We start from the raw sequence: 20,503 nt of genomic DNA, 5'->3' as shown, positions 1-20,503 counted from the left end.
GTCTAGTATGTTTGGGGAATTGCAATAAACTGTACTTGGCAAAAACATTCTCGGCTCCGTATAAGCTGTTTCTGCCTCTTTTGTGAGAGAAGGCCCTGTGTCCTTAATGTGACTGACAGAATTCTTCACAAAAGCTCTTCTGAACCTTGATTTGCCCTTCATTCTTTCTCTCTTACCCTCCCTTCCAATACATGTTTAGGAATGATTGGCTGGGTGTACACTTGCCCCCAACTTTGAAGGGGGCATGTTAATCAGAGCAATGGGAGAATACGCAGCACTTCATTAGGCTAATTCTCCCCCACAGCAACTTCGAAGCATCAAACTTTGAAATGCTGGCATGTGTGTAGCCACAGGCACTTCAAAGTGCCTTTACTCCTCAAAAAAAAAGCTTTTTCATTATTCATCTTATCCAGGAAAGGTAGATAACAGATAAAGTATCTAAATGAATGCATATAATTGGCAGCTTAAAATGCTGGAGAGCAAAAGTTATTCTCACTACCCAGAATTAATTTGGAACCATAGTGATGATGAAATCAAGTTTTCCTAGTCCTTTGTTTTCTCCTCCTCCCCCCCGCTTTTTTTTTTTAAATATTTCCCTCAAGTTTTTATTGAAATAAATATATATAATCAGTTTAAAAATCACATTTTGGCAAAGATTTACTGTACATTTAAGATAAAATGAAAAAATGTTATTTCCCTTATTTCTAAATTTGTTTGCTTTATGTGAATTTGAAGGGAATTTATACCTTTTTTCATTCTTTCCTTTGGTGTTTTCACTTGTTCATGGAGAATTTTCACACAGCGACAAGAAGAAGAAGAAGAAAAATAGATTGAAATGCCACAAAATCTGGCAGGGAGTTCAAGGGGAAGAAACTCCTCCCTCCCCCCATTGACTGGTTTTCAAAATGTCAGAGCTTCAGGAATATGTTCTACTCCACATGCCCATTCTGAAATTATCATCTCATGCTAATATAGCTGTTCCACTATTTTAGATAATCTGTGTTTTATTCACTTTCATGTACTTTTATTTCAGTTGTACATGTATTTCAAGGTTGTGAAAACCCAGGGTTGTGGTGTGTGGGTGTTTTTTTTGTGTGTGTTTGTGTGTGGGGGTGTTTGTGATGGGTGGTGAAGAATGGAATTTGTTTAAGGCTTTCTGAACACTTTATTTGAGCTTTTGTATCACAAGTATTTACATGAACTTAAAACTATATTTGTTTTCTAATATGTGATCTATGATGTGAGTAAACTGTTGACTACTGTAAAGGGTTAAAAAGGGAAGGGATAAGAATGTTGAGTTTCTTACGTCTATTAGGAAATGGTAAGAAAATGTTGTGTAAATTTATCTAGATTCCTAGACTACAGTGATCTTTCGAAAGAAGTTCGTCCGGAAGGTCTCTTCCAAAAAAAACTTTTTGAAAGAGCATGTCCACACACAGAAAAGCAGATTGAAAGATTGATTTGCTCTTTTGGTACAGAGCATCCACACACACACACCCTTTGAAAGAACGGGCCATGGTGATATATAGTAATAGTGGTGGAAAAATTGTGTGTTAGAATAAAATCAGAGCAGCCAGTTGCAGAGAATTTTGTATCTTAATCCTACTAAAGATCTGAAATGTTTAAGATAAAAATGTACCTGGGGAAGCAACTAATTAAGATTCCCTTCCAACATGGAAAATGTAGAATCTTGTTATATTAGGGAATGTAGTATAGCGAAAACACATACAGCAACTAAGAGATAAACGAAAGAGAGCATTTAGCATTTCTCTTCCTATAACACTAATAAAAGTGTTAATTAAGAATGAGTGTTGGGGTGAAAAGTTGCCTGTGGCAAGTCATTTCTGAACCACTACCTATTCCAGGATCTCTTTTGTGTGCATAAGGAAATGTGTGCATGTGTTCACGCACACGCATGCATTTGCCTGTGTACGTGCATAAGAAATTGGCAGATCGTAGGCGATAAATTAACTAACCATTAATAGCTTTGACCTATTAGAAAGCTAATAGCAACCAGAACTAAACGACTGTGATTGGGTTTATGTAAACTTAACTGAGCGCAAAAAGTGAATCCTTCACGGCATGACTATGAATAATAGTATTCATCTTTAAGCCTGCAAGAGTCTGTGTGCAGTAACGTCAAATTTAAGGGCTCTGATCCTGCAAAGGCTTAACTTTATCCAACATAGATAGTACCATGGCCATGCCTAAGTCTTTGCTGGATTAGGGACCCAGCTTGTTGGCAGCTTGAAAGTTGTGTGTAGTGGGGACTTCGGGGAAGGGGAAATATAACATGACCTCTTCAGCAATTGCCAACCCTTTTCATATTTCTGAAGATGGCTCTTAGATCTTCAGTCAGGCCTCAGCTCTGCAGAGACGTGTACATGTGCCTAATTTAAGCACATAAATAGTCCTTTTCATTTAACACAATGGAGCTACTACCTGCTTAAAGTCACACAGTTGCATATGTCATTAATCAAGACCTCAATAAGCACAAAACATTTTAATGTAATGAGCAAAATTAATCTGAAAATTGGCTGTTAGACCATATTTCGTGTTTCCAAAATATGGGAATCAATTTATCTTTTCTTAATGAAGTAAAGAGAGTGTTTGTTTAACTTGAGCATAAGTCAACCTGAACAAAACAACCCCCACTAGCTAAATCTATCTTAATTATATCCCTTTTTCATAGTTTTTACATTGATGGGCTTCATTTACATGTAAGAAATGTATTGCTTTGCTTTCCCATTGAGCATGAATTTCCACACTGGCTTTGCTGTGCATTTCAGAGCCAGAACTTGCTGTGATTTTGCAATAATTATTCAAGCACTTGATAATTGGAATTAAATTTAGTAATTGGATAAAAAGCCTTCTCAGTGTCCATTTGACAGGCTTTTATTTGGATTTATGTTGTGCTCACTCTTTTGAGTAACTTGCTAGAGAATGTATCACAGTGGATATTTTGACTGGGTAGGAGGCCAAACACTGGAACTCTAGTCTATAGTTGTTATATGTTAAACCATGAGCTTTATTAATTTTACACTTCAGGGGAATATTTAGCCTGTGTTCAGTCCTGTGCATGCCCCATTCGTGATTAGTGCCTTAGTGCAGCCATCCGGGGCTATCCTTAGGGCCTCATATATCCTACACTGGATTATAAAATGGTGACCTGCTGACCTGTGTGTGCCCAGGAGGTACAGCCCCTGGACAAAAGCTGCTCAGAAGCTGGGTTGCTCCATGCCAGCACACCCACATCACAGGCAGAGCCATTCAACTGCTGGCCAAAGCCAAGTTTCCTATTGGCTGTGTAGGGGGAAAAAAACCAAGGCCAGGTGAATGGAGCAAACCCACCCTGACTCACCTGGCCCAGCTCAGCTCTTACACCCACCACCATCTATCTGCTGCCATATGATTTTTTCAGAGATGGTACTGCTCATACTTGGCTTGGGCCAGCGGGAGCCAGGTGGGAACAGGCAGCTGGCAACAAGACACCCAGGCCTGCTTACCTTCCTGCACCCCTTCATCACCCTCCTGCACTCACCTGGGGAAGCAGACCTGGATACACAGAGCAGCTGGCATTGCTGCTTGCTTACTTTGGGGCTGCTGCTGCTCTGCCCTGCATACCCCAAAGGGGTGAGAGTGAGGAGCCACGTCCGCGTTTCCTGCATCCAGATCATTTTCTCTGCCTGCGCTCCACAGGGCGAGGGCATGAGAGCAGCGACTCCTGATGCCCCAGAGTTCACCCAGATGAGGAAAGTGAGCTGGATGGGGCGGGGGGGGGGGGGAGGAGAGAGAGAGAGAGAGAGAGAGTGTGTGTGTGTGTGTGTGTGTGTGCGCGTGCGCGCAAGAACAGCCAACAAAAGCCAAACCTGACCAAAACACAAGTCATAGGCTGCTCCCTCGAACGTGGAATTGTTACACTATCTCATCCTCCACGTTTCTCAGATGAGCGACCAGAGCCTGAGCTGCTTTTTGTATGAAGTTAGGGGTGAATTTACAAACCATTTAAAAGGTTTTAAAAATAAAAACATGAAACACTGTATTACATTTGATTTCCAGTGTCATTGCGCACACTGGCCGTGACAGTCCTCCCCTGAGGCAGGGAGGCACAGAGAGAGACTAAGGTCAGGACCAGATGTGGCCCTGAAAGGCCAGGCCAAACTGGACCTGACCCAGATCCCTCTCAACACCAGGGGTGCTGGTGGGAGGACGGGGCAGGAGGGTTTGGAGGAGGAAGAGTCTCCCCCAGCAGTGCTGGCAGGGGGTGGGGATGATGGGTCTGGGGGAACTGAAACTCCCCCAGAGGAGCTGTGGAGAGGGGATGGGCCAAAGGGACTTGAGTTGTCTGTGGGGCCTGGAACAAGGGGGCTTACCCAGAGCCAGGAGCACTCACGGGTCAGTGTACATCCAGGAGGAGCAAGTGCCAACCCCTGCTCGGCATGGGCCAGGACCGCCACATTCAAATAATGGTGGGGCCAAGGCCAGCACACAGGGCAGCGGGGAGCTGCATGCACAGCAGCCTCTCACCAGCGCTGCTCTAGACAAAGCAGGATCCCGAAAGCCCAGGGAGGAGATGGGGATTATGCACTGGGGGAGCTCGGCTATCCCCAGCATGCAGCAGCCAGCAACCCTGGGTATTGCCACTCAGCCTTCTTCCGCTTTGCACCACCCAGAGGTGCAAGCCTCTGGTGGGAGGAGATGGGGCCAGAATGTAGCTGTAGAGGTGGAGGGCTCCTCTCTGCCCCTCCCCACCATCATTGGCAGTAGACCTCAGTGGGCCAGGGATTGGAGGCAGTCCTGCATCGGCTGAGAGCAGGCCCTTAGGCAGGCGCAGCCTTGTATGGCTAAGGACAGCCGCCCTCCTGGAAGCATTTGTGTACATACATACGTGGAGCTGAAAGTATAGAGGTCTGGCTCACTGGTGCATTTTGCAGGATCAGGACTTTAACATCTTTCGTGACTTCCATTGTTAATTCCTGTCTTCTGGGGATTTTAGCTAGGTAATAATACTTTTTGTTGGGCTAAATTTTTTTTAAATCCTTTAAAAATAAAAGCTAAAGTAAAAAAGACATTACATTTTTTTCCACAATGTGATTCTTTTTATTTGCTGTTTTTAAAAGGTGCACCAAAGGTTACTATAAAAGGGAATTAGCAAGTAAAAAAAAAAATTTTTCCCCTTATATTTTATTTCACTTTTTTGGCTTATGGCTTTTAATAGCACTTAGATTGTCTTTTACAAGTCTGTCCATGTTGGTCAGTTTCCAGATCATTCAGCTTTTCACTCAGCAACAGGGTAGCTCAAAAATGTTTTAGATGGGAAAGTGGCAGAGGTACATTCAGACAGGTATAGTTCCTATTCTGTTTTTTCATCTTAGTCTTGTGTACATGAAATGAAAAAAAGTGTTTTAATTGATGACATTCCAAGTTGATGATATCCCTTTTTTTAAAAAGTCATTTTAAAAACTGGATATAGAATCCCGCCCCCCCAGCCTCACTCCAGGCCTTTGGCTAACAAAAGCACAACAGTCTGTATTACATGAGTGTAACAGCTCCAAGGATTGCTATTTAGGCCAACTGAATAATGATTTATTTAAAAAAAATCCTGAACACACGTTTGTAAATAGTAACAGAGAGGTAGCCATGTTAGTCTGTACTCCAACAAAAAAAAAGTGGGGGGGGGCAGCAGAAATGTAGTACTTTTAAAGACTAACAAAATGATTTATTCACTGATGAGCTTTCTTGGGACAGACAGACAGACTTGTCTCACAGACATGTTTGTAAAACATATTATGAATGTTGCAGGAGAATGGTAGCAGTCAATTACATGTTTTTTAAAAGTCTAAATAAGAAATGTTGTTTCTAAGAAAGTCCTAGAAGTCTTGACTTTTTCCTTTTCATGATATTGTTAAAGCTTGCTGAATAGCTCCTCATAAAAATAGTAGAGTTTTGACTGAAGCTGAGAAACTAGAGGAGAGAGCTGAAAAGGTTAGTAACACTTGTCTCTGCCAAGATCTTGCTGGAACCTTAGACCAAAGTCCATTAGGTAGACCTAAGGCACAGCAGGGGCCAGTGAAGTGTGTTATTTCATCCTCTGCTCTGGATTTCATGGTTTGCAGTATTTTCTTCCTCTATGTAAATCTGATTCAAGGGCAAATTCTAGCTTCAGTGCATTCACTCCGCTTCCATTGCTCAATCCCTTAAATGCAGCTTATGGCGTGAGGTATATAGTGTGCATGCTGCATGTCAGCGCCTTTAACTAGTGCAGACCCCCAAATCACCTCCCTACAACTGTTTGTGGATCTCCCAATCACCCCCTGCAAACTGTTTGTGGACCCCCAACAGGCAATTCTAACCGCTATGTACATTTCATTAAATGAAGAAGGAAACCACCACATAGATTTTTCAGATAGCAATTCATAACGGTATTGGAAAATATTTAATTTAAAAATAGATTATAACTTATTTTCTATGATAATTTTTTATTTTTATTTTTATTTTTTTTTTCCCCATGGACATAGACCCCAGTTGGGGAACTATGGCTGGATGTTGTTGAAATGCACTTGAGGAGGGCTGGAGAAACACAGGCCATGTTTTATTTTGGTTATCTTGTGTCCTTTGGCCTTATATCTGCAGGCCCAATTCAGGAAAGCATCCCTGTTCAGCAGGGGCACTGAAACAAGTGTATTTGAGGATTGAGCTAATATAGAGGGTCTGTTAATGGATGGCATAATTCCAAGGCAACACTTTTAACTCGCTTTGCAACATAAAAGCTAAACTGATCAAATATGTTCACAATAGTAGACAGGCGTATGTTATAACATTTTTTGCTACTAATTTCTCTTCCTTATACATAAGCCCCTCTGGGTGTGCACTTGTGGGCATTGTGCTTTACAATACACTGCAGGCATCCACCAGAACCCGTAGACTATGTTGTGGATTATTGATATCAAACGGGGGCCTCAAACATCATTGCACTGTGGCCCACTGTTGACAACAAAAATTACTACATTGCCCATCAGCAGGGACCGAACCCTCAGTCTGCCTTGCCCTCAAAGCGGAAGCCCAAGGGCATCAGGGAGAGCAAGGCCAAAGCCCAAGGGCTTTACCTCTGGGCAGGGAGCCTGCAATTTGAGACACGCCATTCAGGGTCGCTGCACAGCTTGAGCTTGCATTTCCCAGTGCTGAAGCTTGTGGGCATTGGCCCTAGGCAGTGAGGCTTTGGCTTCAGCCCCAGGGCCCAACAACTCTAATAGTGATTCCCCCATTGAAACAGTCACAATCCACTTTGGGAACCCAACCCACAGTTTGAGAACTGCTGCTCTAGAATAATCTTAGAGTGACCAAATAGCAACGGTGGCAAATCGGTGCCCTGCAGGTGGTACATAGTTACCAGCCACGGTGACTGAAAGTCAGGCTTACTGGCCAGGCAATGCTGACTGAGTGAGGAGTCACGGTGCCTCAGAGGCTTGGGTTGCAGATCTGAACCCAGAGTCCTATGGCAAGAGCTTCCCTCCTTATGAATGTAAGTTCCCATTTGAGTTATGGGTTTTGCAGTGTTATGCTGCAATCATCCACCCTTAGGAGGTGTTGATCCTGTAGTTTTCAGAGTTCTCCTTTGATGGTGATTGTTAGGCTACCCCTCCTTGTCTGTCACTCTGCAGGGGTCTCTTGCAGTCTCCAGGGTTTCTCAGTGCTGCTAATTAAATTCAATCTCAAGACACAATGCATGGCTATCTCTCTGTCACTATTCTGCATGTTTCTTCAAAGTTCCCCACTTCTTGATCACCTCTGCATCTATGATGTCTTTCACTCGCGCACATCCTCCACTCACACCGCGCAGTTGTATAGAACAAACAAGTCCACTAACACAGCTTCTTCTCTGTTACAATTGTGTAGCGAACTGGAAAGGTTGAATGGCGCTTGTTTCAAGGCCTCGAATTATTTTAGGACCATGTTACTTAACGGTGGGACGCATACCCAAGAGAAGTCTGGGAGTACTTATAATTTTTTTTAAGAGGAGTAATTTATTAAAAAAAAGGTTGAGAAACACTGTTACAGACAAAGCAGCAGAAATGTAGCACTTTAATTTCTAAATACAATGCTTCAGCAACTGTGAACAGACTGAAATTATGTGCAAACAAGACCAAATACAAGGACTGCTTCCCTTCCTTTGATGCTCGTAATTATCTCAGACAGGACAATTAACATCCCCCCCACTACTTACCCCCTTCCTTCTATTCTATTTGATTTGTCAGTTTTTATTGCAACTTTTTTTTTCTTTTTGGTCCTCTGTACTTATAAATGTCAGTCTGTGTTGGAAATTAAATTGCTCTGAAGAAATGGGTCTGTCTCATGAAAGCTCATCCCCAAATAAATCATTTTGTTAGTCTTTAAAGTGCTACGTTTCTGCTGCTTTATTTTGTTGGAGTACAGACTAATACAGCTACCTCTTTGTTACTATTATAGACAAATAATCTTTAACTAGAAAAGACTTTCTAAATATACTTCTAACCATGGAAACAAGTTTCTTCTGCAAACATATTTAATCTTTTTCTGCTTTCCTTATCTGCAGAGCAAGAACTACATTAGAGCTCCCCAGTTTGCTAAAGTGGTACACTATTGCACACAACTGGAAAACACAGGGGAAAAAATAACTCCTTCATAATGTAGTTTGTCAGTAGCTAATTTTTGAAAAGCCTTTTTAGGTCTTTAATCTACATGGAAATGTATTTAATTGGAAGTTAAGTTATTGGACTGTGTTGAAAATGTGGCTTGTCTTCATTTTCCCCAATACCAGACACTGACACGTTAGTATAATTTTGCCAATACTGGACTCCATCATATGTATTGATAGGGTTAAACTCTGTGCGATACATATTAAACACAGGGCATTTTTATATTAAGTATCATGTTAGTTGTTACATGTAGGTATCTCTGTAGTAATTAGACTTAGCAGTGTATGAATACCAAAGGAAATGTTTTTGTCTGTTATTTTAAACAATTAGAATTATTTTTATTTTGTATTTTTTGCATCAGAGCCATTTAGACCATGAATTGCTATATTCTCTATTCCCAGAACCAATGAAATCCAGAGCTGAGGCTGCCACTCCTTTATAACTTGGGCCTTTTGTGGCTACAGTTGGCACAAGTCTCAAGAATCCATATGACCCATAATTGGAGTAACAAGGACATCAGGTTTGAATTGAGGTATATGGGCAAAGAGGCATACAGATGTTTGCACAATGTCTAGCTCCATCAGTAGTATTAATCCATTTGCTTTTGTGAGACATAAATTCACCTACATAAATTAAATTATCAGTGTACAATATTATGTGGGGCCCACTCCTACAGTCTTTACTATTAAGAGTAATTATTGCTTCTGTGAGTACTTCTGTTTGAGAACAGTGGGACTGGCTGAGCGAGTCAGGATTATTCACCTGAGTGAGGATTAAAGGGTTGGGCCTCCTGTGTGAAGGACAAACCTTATTTGGAAAATCAGTCTTTCAGATGTTGCCAAGGTTTTGTTTAACAACCAGTTATTTTAAATGGGATTGTATGATACAAAGAACACGTATGGTGTTCCCTCCCTAACATTTGGGAAACAGACTTTGAAAACCAGATTGGTCCCACAATGTACGTGTGTGTGTGAGTGAGAGAGAGAGAGAGAGAGAGAGAGGCTACATGCATGGGCTGTGTGTGGTGATATGAAAGGGTGTGTGGAGTAGGTGTTATCAGAAGGAGGGAATAGAAGTAGGACAGCGTGCAATGTGTGAATGTGATATAACACCTGTAGGCTATGTGACAGTCCAGCTGACAGGCTTGTGAGCTGCTTAACAGAGCTCACAACAGTTCAAGTGAAAACAGACTCCGCAGAGAAAAAGAAAGATGTGTTTACTCAGGCAGGTCTAAGAAGATGTTAATTATATGGTGAGAGGTATTAGTGGGGGAGGAGGAAAAGATTTTTAGGAGACGCAGAGAACAGCTGCTCGGTAAATAATTTCAGCTTTTGGTTTTACTCTTGCTGTATACTAGAATAGAGCAGGATGCATAAAATTGGGGAGGGGCACAACATTTCATAAGAGGGATGCATCACAATTGACTGCTGGGTGTCAGGCTCATCCATCTCATTAATAGTGTTGAAACATATTACTGTTTTTCTGTGTATGAGAGAGAGAGCTGAGTTAGTCTGTGTTTCAAAAAAAAAAAAAAGTCGTCGTCCTGTGGCACCTTAGAGACTCAGAGATATTTTGGAGCATAGGCTTTTGTGGGCAAAGACCTGCTTCATCAGATGCATGAGTCGGGGTTCCAGAGGAGGATCTAAATTTATGAAAAGCAGAGAGTCCCAATCAAGAGGAGGGCCAGAGATGGCAAGGTCAGTTCAGTCATGGTCAGTTCAGTCATTATCAGCAGGTAATGTGGAGTTGTGAGCATCAAGAGAGGAGAAACCAGGTCAATTCAGTCTGGGAGAATGTGGCCCATTATCAGTAGCTAACATGGAGGTGTGAACATCAAGAGAGGAGAAACTGCTTTTGTAATTGGCCAGCCACTCCCAGTCTCCGCTTAGTCCCTGGTTGATGGTGTCAAATTTGCAAATGTATTGCAGCTCTGCAGTTTCTCTTTGGAGTTTGTTTTTGAATTTTGTTGTTGTTGTTGCAGGATGGCTACTTTTAAATCTGTTACTGAGTGTCCGGGGAGATTGAAGTGTTCTCCTGCAGGTTTTTGTATGATAACATTCCTGATATCTGATTTGTGTCCATTTAGTCTTTTACATACAGACTGTCCAGTTTGGCCAATGTATATTGCAGTGGGGCATTGCTGGCACATGGTGGCATATATTAGTATATGTGCAGATGAATGAGCCCCTGGTGGTGTGGTTGATGTGGTTGTGTCCTGTGGTGATGTTGCTGGTGTAGATATCTGAGCAGAGTTGGCAGCAGGGTTTGTTGCAGGGATTGGTTCCACGCTTGGAGTTACTGTGGCATGGTCTATACTTGGTGAGAATTTGTTTAAGGTTGGCAGGCCGTCTGTAGACGAAGACTGGCCTGCCTCCCAAGGTCTGTGAGAGTGAAGGATCATTGTCCAGGATGGGTTGTAGATCACTGATGATGCACTGGAGAGGTTTTAGTTGGGGGCTGTATGTGGTGGCCTGTGGTGTTCTGTTGTTTTCCTTGTTGGGCCTGCCTTGTAGCAGGTGGCTTCTGGGTACATGTCTGGCTCTGTCAATCTGTTTATTCACTTCCTTAGGTGAGAATTGTAGTTTCAGGAAAACTTGGTAAAGGTCTTGTATGTGTTTGTCTCTATGAGGGATTGGAGCAAATGTGGTTGCATCTTAGTGTTTGGCTGTATACAATGGATAGTGTAGTGTGCCCTGGATGGAAGTTAGAGGCATGTAGGTAAGCACAGTGGTCCGTGGGTTTCTGGTATAGAGTGGTGACCATCACTTATTTCCACAGTAGTATCCACGAAGTGGATCTCTTGTGTGGACTGGTCCAGGCTGAGGTTGCTGGTGGGGTAGAAACTGTTGAAATCACGGTGGAACTCTTCAAGAGTCTCCTTCCTGTGTGTCCTGATGATGATGATGATGATGATGATGTCATCAATGTAATGCAAGTAGAGGGGGGCGCTAAGGGATGAAAGCTGAGGAAGCATTGTTCCAGGTCAGCCATAAAAATGTTGGCATACTGTGTGCCATGCGGGTACCCATAGAAATGCCACTGATTTGAAGGTATAAATTGTTCTCAAACCTGAAATAGTTGTGGGTGAGGATAAAACCCCAAAGCACTGTCACCATTTGTGCCTAGGCCTCATCAGGGATAATGTTCCTAACATTCACCTGCACATTTACTAATATTATATTTGCCAGCAATGCACCACTGCAATTTACATTGGCTAGACTGGACAGTCTCTACATAGGAGAATAAATGGACACAAATCAGACATCAGGAATGGTAACATACAAAAACCTGCAGGAAAACTCTTCAATCTCCCTGGATACTCAGTAACAGATTTAAAAGTAGCCATCCTGCAACAAAAGAACATCAAAAACAGACTTCAAAGAGAACTGCAGAGCTGCAATTCAGTTGCAAATTTGACACCATCAGCCAAGGATTGAACAGAGACTGGGAGTGGCTGGCCAATTACAAAAGCAGTTTTTCCTCTCTTGATGTTCACAACTCCACATTAGCTGCTAATAATGGGCCACATCCTCCATGACTGAATTGACTTTGTCAACTCTGGCCCTCTTCTTGACTGGGACTCCCTCCTTTTCATGAGCCTATAAATTTAGACCCTCCTCTGGAACCCCCACTCATGCATCTGACGAAGCGGGATTTTGTCCACGAAAGCTTATGCTCCAAAATACGTTAGTCTATAAGGTGCCACAGGACTTCTTGTTGTTTTTATATATGTGTATTCACATTTACGTACCAATTAATAAAGTTTTTAAATGCTACATACTTATTTTTTTACACAGGCTGATTTCTTTTTCGTGTGAGTGTAACAAAAATTTCTCTCTGTTTGGATTGCATTAGACAGGTTGGCGGGCTGCTGATTGTAGGGATGAAAAGTAGGGTCTGACATAGAGTTTCTCTTTTTATTGTTATGCAAAGAGGTGATTTTTGTACATAATCATCAAACATGAGGAATATCTGATAAAGTAATTTAAATTTATTTTTAGGAAGAAAATTCATTGCAGCAATAATTTCTTCATGAACCATGACATTAAAAGGTAGGTAGGGTCTCCCAGGATCACAATGGGCATTTCAACTTTCCTCAAAGTGATCTTATGGTCCAGGAAGGAAGTCCCTGCTTGCTGTTTCCTGAACAGTCCAGTGTTCCAAAAGATCCCTGTATCATGCATCTTTCCAGAACAACCTGAATTAATATTTGTGCAATGCCTGTGGGTGATCCACAAGTGCCAGGGGAACTGTGGAGAAATTTTACTCCTTCCAATAATGTACTCACAGGCCAATTGGTCTGGTGCCAGAATTAGAATGTGCCTGCCACCTTATGTCCACTCCGCAGTTAGGGAAGCCATCAGTGCAAACCCATCCAAAATTTCATGTTCATTGCCCAGAGTCTTTTTGCATAGAGTGCAATTGATAGCACTGTGCACTTCCTTCCATAGAAGTCCAGTGGCTGACTTTCCCACTCCAAACTGGTTGGCGACCAATTTGGTACCTGTCTGGAGTATCCAGCTTCCACAGTGCAATTGCCATGCGCTTCTTCACTGGCAGGGCAGTTCTCATTCTCATGTCCTTATACCACAGGATGGGAGCGAGCTCATCTCACAGTTCCATGAAAGTAGCTGTCATCATGCAAAAGTTCTGCAACCATGCTAAAAGATGTGCTCAGACTTCTTACCCACTTCTTCCTCAGGTCACAGCTAGTTCTGTAGTCACTTGAGTAATTAATGGCATACCCTGAAGCATACAGCATATCCTACATGACAAACTTATAAATTTGATTGCAAGAGTGGGTTTTGAGAAAAGACTTGGAAGAGGAGGTTGTGGTCTGGTGAGTGGCTTCAGGACGTGGTTTCCAGGGAAGAGAGGCCATGTCAGAGGAGACAACAGGGTTATGTAGGAGTACGGTGAAGGAGGCACTCGAAGGAGTAATGAGGGGTAAAGTGAAAGAAGAGTTGGCAGTTTGTGAAATTTCTGGTCCTCCTTTTGATTGATTCTAAATTCTTTCCAGAAGAGCGGAATTTACAAGCATTTTCAAAGTTTACGTGGCAGTAGAAGTGTCTAAACCCATAGGCTATGTCTGCACTGCAGTGATCTGTCAACAGAAGTTGCTGTTGGAGGATAGCTTCTGACAAAACTTCTGTAGCCAGATTGGAGCCATACACAAAAGTGGATTGCTCTGTTAATCCACTCAGTCGACAAAGAACGGCCAGACTGCTTGGCCGGTCTCTCAATAGGACCGCCAACCAGAAGCACAGCAGACAAGCCTGCCTGGTGACCTGGAAGCCCTGTCTGTTGACTGAGGGACTCCCATAGCATCCACCTAGCCTTTTTGTTGAGACAGTCTGTTGACAAAGACATTCTGCCTTGTTGGGGGAGAGGCAAAAGGCTGTTAACAAAAGTGCCGAGTTCTGTCGACAGGATGTATGCCAAGAGAAAGCATTTTTAGAGTAGAAGTGCCACGGGTTTTGTTGACAAAACCCTCTAGTGTAGACTCAGCTGTAATGTTTGCTTGTAATGCCAAGGCCTCCTGTTTACAGCGAATAGCCTTTGATCTAGGAGAGGGCAATGTAAATGTATTTAAAGGGTGAAAGTGTCTGTCTTTTTCCTTGTAAGGTCTTTGTATGGGTCTTGCCTTGTAAGGTCTTTGTGTGAGTCTTGAGCTGTTGAATTACACTGGTTCTGTTGCATCCCCAGGGCTGTTTGTCCTCAGCAGACATGGATACATGTGTAGATATACACACCTGCCAATTTGGCAATTTTTTCAAGTATACCCCTGGCCTTGTCCTATCTGTATTGAATACACTGTTAAATTCATCATCATTCACATGCAGAAGGAAGAAAATGTTGTCTGTTTTCCTTTAATTACTACATATCCATACCATCTTAGAAGCCCTCCTGAGAATCTTTCAGCACAGAGCATGTCAGCATTCATGTTGCTTGCATGATTATTAATTAACATCTTCTCATACGCTATTCTATTGTTCCTATACTCTGTTCAGTTTTAGATTTCTTTGGGGTTTAGTTTTCTATGGCATCATAAATGAAGAGCTGTGTCTCAATTTGTTTCGGGTTTTTTAACTTTACATCAGTAACGTAATTGAGGAATTACTATTATTGCAGGCACAGAATTAAGCTGACAAGTCCAGACACCCATGAACAATTGCTCTAGTTTCTTTATAATGCTCTGAGCCATATTTGTATAAAATTGTTATTCAAAGCTGGCTCTAAGTGATCTCTTGGATTCTGGCCTTTATTTCCTACTGGCTAACAAACATCAGGCTTATCCAGGTTCTAGGTGCTTTTAAAATGTATTTGTACATGTATGTTTTTAAACATGTCCATGCTACAATGAGCATCTTCAGGATGTGAGGCAATGCCCTTGTATTACGCTGCTTAGGTACATACAACCACAGTGGTGGACTGGATCGATTTTTGTGATCACGTCTCCTCCTTGCGCTAAGACTTCACAGTTCCAAGGGCACTCGGTAGAGGGTGTAATGTCCGGTTCTTTTTTAATTGTGGGTGGAGGTTTTGTGTAATGTTCTGTTTGCTGATCAAGCACATGTCTGCTTAGTCACTGGGGTGTATGTTCCAAGCCTGAGAGATGCTGGTCCAATTATATGCTGAGTGCATACAACTGCGATTTGAAGTCAGTGGGTGTTGAGGGCTCTTAGGATCAAACCCACAATAACTCAAATGTAGCATGTTCTGAAAGGAAACTGAAACCTTTTCAGTATTCAATAATAAATATAGTTTGAATGCAGGGATCAGGCAGTTGTTATGGCCCTCCACCCATTCCATTCTAAAAGGTAATAAGGTAGGTAGACATTCAGTTTGGTGTTAGAACTGACTTCTGGACAGATATCAAACTAATTTTTGCTTATGATTATGGCTACTCTCTGCTGCGTGGGCCCAACCCTTAATGTTCTTTTATCTCAACATAGCTTAAAGGAATGTGTGCTGGAAACATGCTAAATGTTTCTCAGTGTTTAATTTTTCATATGCTTTTTGTTAGCGAGGAGACTTCAGCACCAGTGATGGATACTGTGTGTCTGATGCCATAAATAAATACTTGTAAAGGGATTCTTTCACGGACCGTTGAGGTACTGCCAACAGTGAGGCCTTGGTTGGCATTTCTAATAACCATCTACTACCTGTTTTTAAAAATGGGAGGAAAATTTCAACTTTTTTGGCTGTCAAAAATCAGTATTTTGAAAATTTGGAGGAGCTCTGATGAATAATACTGTTTGTAAACTTGAAAAGGTTTCCTAACATACATATTTTGCTGTTTGCATGAAATATTTCATTTCTGCAGTAGGTATCAGTGGTGATTTGCTGCTGTACAAAAACAACAGTCGTTATGTGGGCAATGCCTTAAGGAGTGAAATAAAAGTAAAAATATCCAGCAGATCTAGATTGGTTTATGGTGCCTTTAAAAAAAAAAAAAAAAAAAAAAAAAAAAGGGTGGGTGGGTGGGAGGGGGAGAGATGACTAGGCCACACTCTCAGGAAACCATCATCCAGCATAGCCCATCAAGCTCTCAAATGCAACCCATAAGGACAACACAAAAGAGGAAGACCTCAGACAGCATGGAGGAAATCTACTGATACTGAAGGACAGCAATTGAAGTACTCCTGGAGTGAGCTGGAGATTTTGTCCCAATACAGAGTGAGGTGGAAGGGACTTGTAGATGACCTGTGGTCCATTGGGAATACAGGAGTCTAAGTGCAAACAACAAGAAGTCCTGTGGCACCGTGTAGACTAACAAATATTTTGGAGCATAAGCTTTTGTGGGCAAAGACCTGCTTTGTCAAATACATGAGTGAGGGTTCCAGAGGAGGATATGAATATACAGGCTCATGAAAAGGAGAGAGTCCTAGGCAAAAGGAAGGCCAGAGTTGACAGGGTCAGTTCAGTTAGGGAGGATGAAGCCCATTATCAGCTGGGTTTTAGTGGTATGGTAAGAAGGGGGTAAAGCCTGTAAATCCTTTTTAGTTGTCTATTAAGTGCCTTATTTTAAAATCCCTGGCTTGCAGTATCTTTCACACTGCATAACCAAAGCTGTTTGCTGGGCAGAGTGCCACACACTGTGTAATATGTGTATAGTTGTAACTTCCTGTGACATATTCTGCCATCTTCATTTTTAAGGGGTGGGGTGATAAATAAAGAAGATTTAAAAAACGGTTCGTGGCACTGATCCTGTTCCTATAGAAAGCAATTAGAATTTTTACATCAGGACTTCCATAGGAGTGAATTTGGGGTCAAGTCTGATTAATGTGTCCTGTGTACGTCTGTTGTGCTCTCTCTTTGTAACATATGGTGATATGAATTAAAAATAAGAAGCATGTTGTGATCTTGAGAAATGTTAGCAATCAGCTTCTCGTGGGAAAAAAAGTAATCTTTGATACAAAAAAAGCTTCAGTGTGTTTTTTGTGATTTCCTGCAGTTATGCTGAAAGGAAATGTTCCTCTTAATATTTTGGAAGAAGAGTTGCTGCATGTGCTTGAAGGGAAACCGCACGTTTGTGCTTTTTTCGTGATTGTGTTTTCTTATAGCCTGTCTCCACCTCCCTTTCCTGAGGCTGGAGTAATCACTTTTGGCAGCCAGTAGCAGATCCTGAACACAGTCAAAGATGGGGAGGATTACTTTTTTTGTGGCTGTCTTTTTTTTTTTTTTTTTCCTTGTTCAGAATGCATGGGAGAGAGGTGGGGATGTAACTTCTCTCCATCCCCTCTTGGTTTTTAAAAATCTGGAGTGCTCTCAGCTTTTACTCTTATGGGTTGGAGAGTCACTTATGAACTTTTGAAATGGTGCTGTGTGGATTATAATACTAAAAGAAAATTTCTCCCCAGAGGATACATGCTTAAGCTCTGTTTGAAACATGGTTGATGTGGTATTAAGGTGCCTGCCTGTCAAGAATGAGTACCTGTAAAGGGTTAAACCCAGAGAGAGTGGGTTCTCCATTGGCAAGCAGCCAGGTGAGACAATGGGAAGAGAGAGGGATCTTTTGAATTAAAGCAGTTGCCTGCTGAAGGGGGCTGTCTTTGTCTGGCTAGAGTAGAGAGACCAAGAAGTTTAATCCTGAGCAGGTTTAATGAATTCAGTAAATGTTCAGGCTACAACACAACCTAGGAATACAGATATGTAAGTAGAAAGGAAATGTTTAGTCAGACTTGATCAGGTTATTTTTTGAGTTTGGTGCGGAATGTCTTAGGTTTGCTGATATTCTCTGTGTTTTAATCTAACATATTTTAGTTCATCTGTAACACCTAGCAACCAAGTATACTTTATCACTTGCTGGGTATGCTTTGTCATTTGTTTTGTTAAATACTTTTTAAAGCAATGATTTGATTCTTCTGTTCTAAAGGAGGGTCTGTGTATTTTCTTGCCTAAGACCAGTGCCTGGACAGTTTGCCTCCCTCACCTTACGATATATGCACCTCAGCTTCTTTATCTTTGCTCTGCACTGTGGTCCCACTCAGAGCCCTTTTCACCCAAGCTTCATTAAATTTGCCTGTATGTTTCCCACTTCCTACAAGTTACTTGCAGTGGGATTGCACAGACTCCTCTCTCCATACACTGATCAGATCCAAAAGCTCTGTGCTCAGGCTGGAGAGTGTTTGCAATGGTAGCCAGCCATGATCAGCTGGGAAGAGGCCATGAGACATTTAAATTTCATGGGGCTTTCCCGGCAGACAGGTCAAATGCTGTTTACTGGCAGGACAGTGGAGCTCCAAGCACTGACTAGAGCAGCTTCCTTAGGCATTGTGGAAAATGTCACAGAAGGCAATAAACATGGGGGGTAGGGGAGAAGCCTCAAGATGTCTATATTGTATATTTGTGAACAGTAAATGGAAGGATGGGGGAAAAAGTCTCTAGAGGAGGCTGAAGTTTTTGTCCTTGAAACTGGTTGTTTTCCATAATAAAAGCTGTGTTGTAGCATGTACATTTTCACTGTTTTGGTGCCAAAGCCTTTTTTTTTTTTTTTGTGGCACAACTGTATAACGTAGACATGGCCCAGGTTTACAGTACAGTGTGAAAATTCTAAGTCTGAGCTCAGAAAATAGAGTCCAGAAAACCACGCCTCTCATCCCTGGTGTTACAATGCAGTGTAATGCTAAGATTTTCAAAACCGATGACTTTATTCAAGTGCCCTACCCATATTTTTTTTTTCCTTTACAAGGACTTGATTTTCAGAGACTGGGTCATTAGTGCTGCAGTAAAATCGAACATCTTTTCAAAATATCTTAAATTGAATATGCAGCTAGAATCTTTCTTGAAAATTTTGGCCTAAATACTTCTCTGCCCAGGAAATGGAATGAAAATAACTACATTGTTTTAATTATTTTGGAGGCTTTTTTGGATTTATAGTGGCTCTGTTTTGATTATCTTAATTTGGTAAAATACTGTCTTAATTTAAAAGTTAACTGGTTAATCAGTAATAATCAATCTTAATGGATAATGTATTTTGTAACCGGCACAGGCACTGAAACTGGCGCAGGCAACTGGGGCCACATATAAACATGGGGGTGCTCCAGAGCCGCCTCATGCTCCCCAGTTCCTGCACCTAATGTTGTGAGCTAGTTAATGGTTAAACATTTAACTGTTATAATTTTAATAGTTTCAACAGCTACTTTTAAAAACACTATTTACATCCGTATTTGAAACAGGGTGTTCGGAATCTGAAATAATGCAACAGATGTGCACAGAAATATATGAAAATGTGAATTAAAACCAACTCGAATTTTAGTTCTAGTTTGTGTTTTAAAGGAGACTTTTTAATTCTAATTAGTCATGTAGTTTGAAAATTCAAAACTTGAAGCTAATGGATACCAACTCATCCACCCCTTTCTGTTTTAAAAATGCCCTCTGCTGTGCACTTCAATGAGAGGAAAATATGCTGCTGGTAACCCTGAATGAGGGTTGAGGGATGGTTTTAAAAAGTGAGCAACAAGATACATCAGGTTCATTAAAAAGCAAATGAGAATGACGTGACCTATCCATGGACCCTTAGGTAATCTGTTGTGCCTAGTCAACAGCAGTAGTTTCCATGACAGCGTTAAATGGCATTTAGTAGTAATGCATGACTAACTTCATCTAGCAGAGTCTGGCAAACCAGTAGATGTGAGAATATCAACCGAAGTATTCCTGAGCAGGTGTGCTGGGACATTGTGTGTGGCTGGAGCGGTCACTACTGGAATTGCTGTCATCACAAATAGTTGGTTTGAGGGTTTCCCTGTGTTTTCCAATGTATTTTGTTTCTGCTTTGGGGAAAAAAAAATCCATGGGTGAGGGACAGAGGAGTTTTGTAAATATATTAAAAGTGCTGTAGCACCTTAAAGAATAACATATTTATTTGTTAGGTAATGAGCTGTTGTGGGGAAGACCCACTTCAGATGATTCTTCCTCTGAGATTAAAAGTGCTGGTTTTGCAAAAAGCAGAATTTAAGATGCTGTGTTGCACAGAGTACCAGTACGCAGCTGGGAGGGAGTTGATGGTTCTTTTTAACTTAGAGATTAGAATAAGTGTGAAGGGAGGCATGAATAGAAGGTTTTTCTTCATTTAAATACCTCCTGAATGTATTTGAAAAGTAAGTTTATTGCCTGGAATATGGAATTCTGTTTTGCCCAATCCACTTGGATGTCATCTGCCGTGTATTTTAGACAGGTTGGCTGTTTGATCAAGAACTCCTAAATTGTAAGTGTTAGGGCCACCAAATTCACTTTAGGGTTTCTTCTCATAACTTGAAGTAATATAAGGATTTGGTTGTGCCAGGAAAATAGATGGGATTAATTTTTTTTCCATTATTTCTGCT

At 41.5% G+C, this 20,503-nt stretch overlaps 1 protein-coding gene across 5 annotated transcripts in view; it reads left to right on the top strand.

Annotated features, from left to right (window-relative positions):
• The window catches only part of AFF1 (ALF transcription elongation factor 1), a 173,585-nt gene that overhangs the window by 45,563 nt on the left and 107,519 nt on the right, over positions 1–20,503 (top strand). For 3 of the 5 annotated variants that reach the window (XM_074993659.1, XM_074993660.1, XM_074993658.1), the window contains exon 2: positions 9,077–9,207. The exons of the other annotated variants lie outside the window; for them this stretch is intronic. In XM_074993659.1, coding sequence (XP_074849760.1) covers positions 9,164–9,207 — 44 coding nt within the window. In that variant the 5' untranslated portion in view covers positions 9,077–9,163. The remainder of the gene's footprint in view (positions 1–9,076; positions 9,208–20,503) is intronic. 5 annotated transcript variants of the gene reach the window in all.

This window comes from Carettochelys insculpta, chromosome 4, assembly GCF_033958435.1.
Source record: "Carettochelys insculpta isolate YL-2023 chromosome 4, ASM3395843v1, whole genome shotgun sequence".
In the NCBI taxonomy this organism is placed as follows: domain Eukaryota; kingdom Metazoa; phylum Chordata; order Testudines; family Carettochelyidae; genus Carettochelys; species Carettochelys insculpta.
The sequence above is the reverse complement of the archived record's forward strand: the minus strand, read 5'-3'. Positions and strand labels throughout refer to the sequence as shown.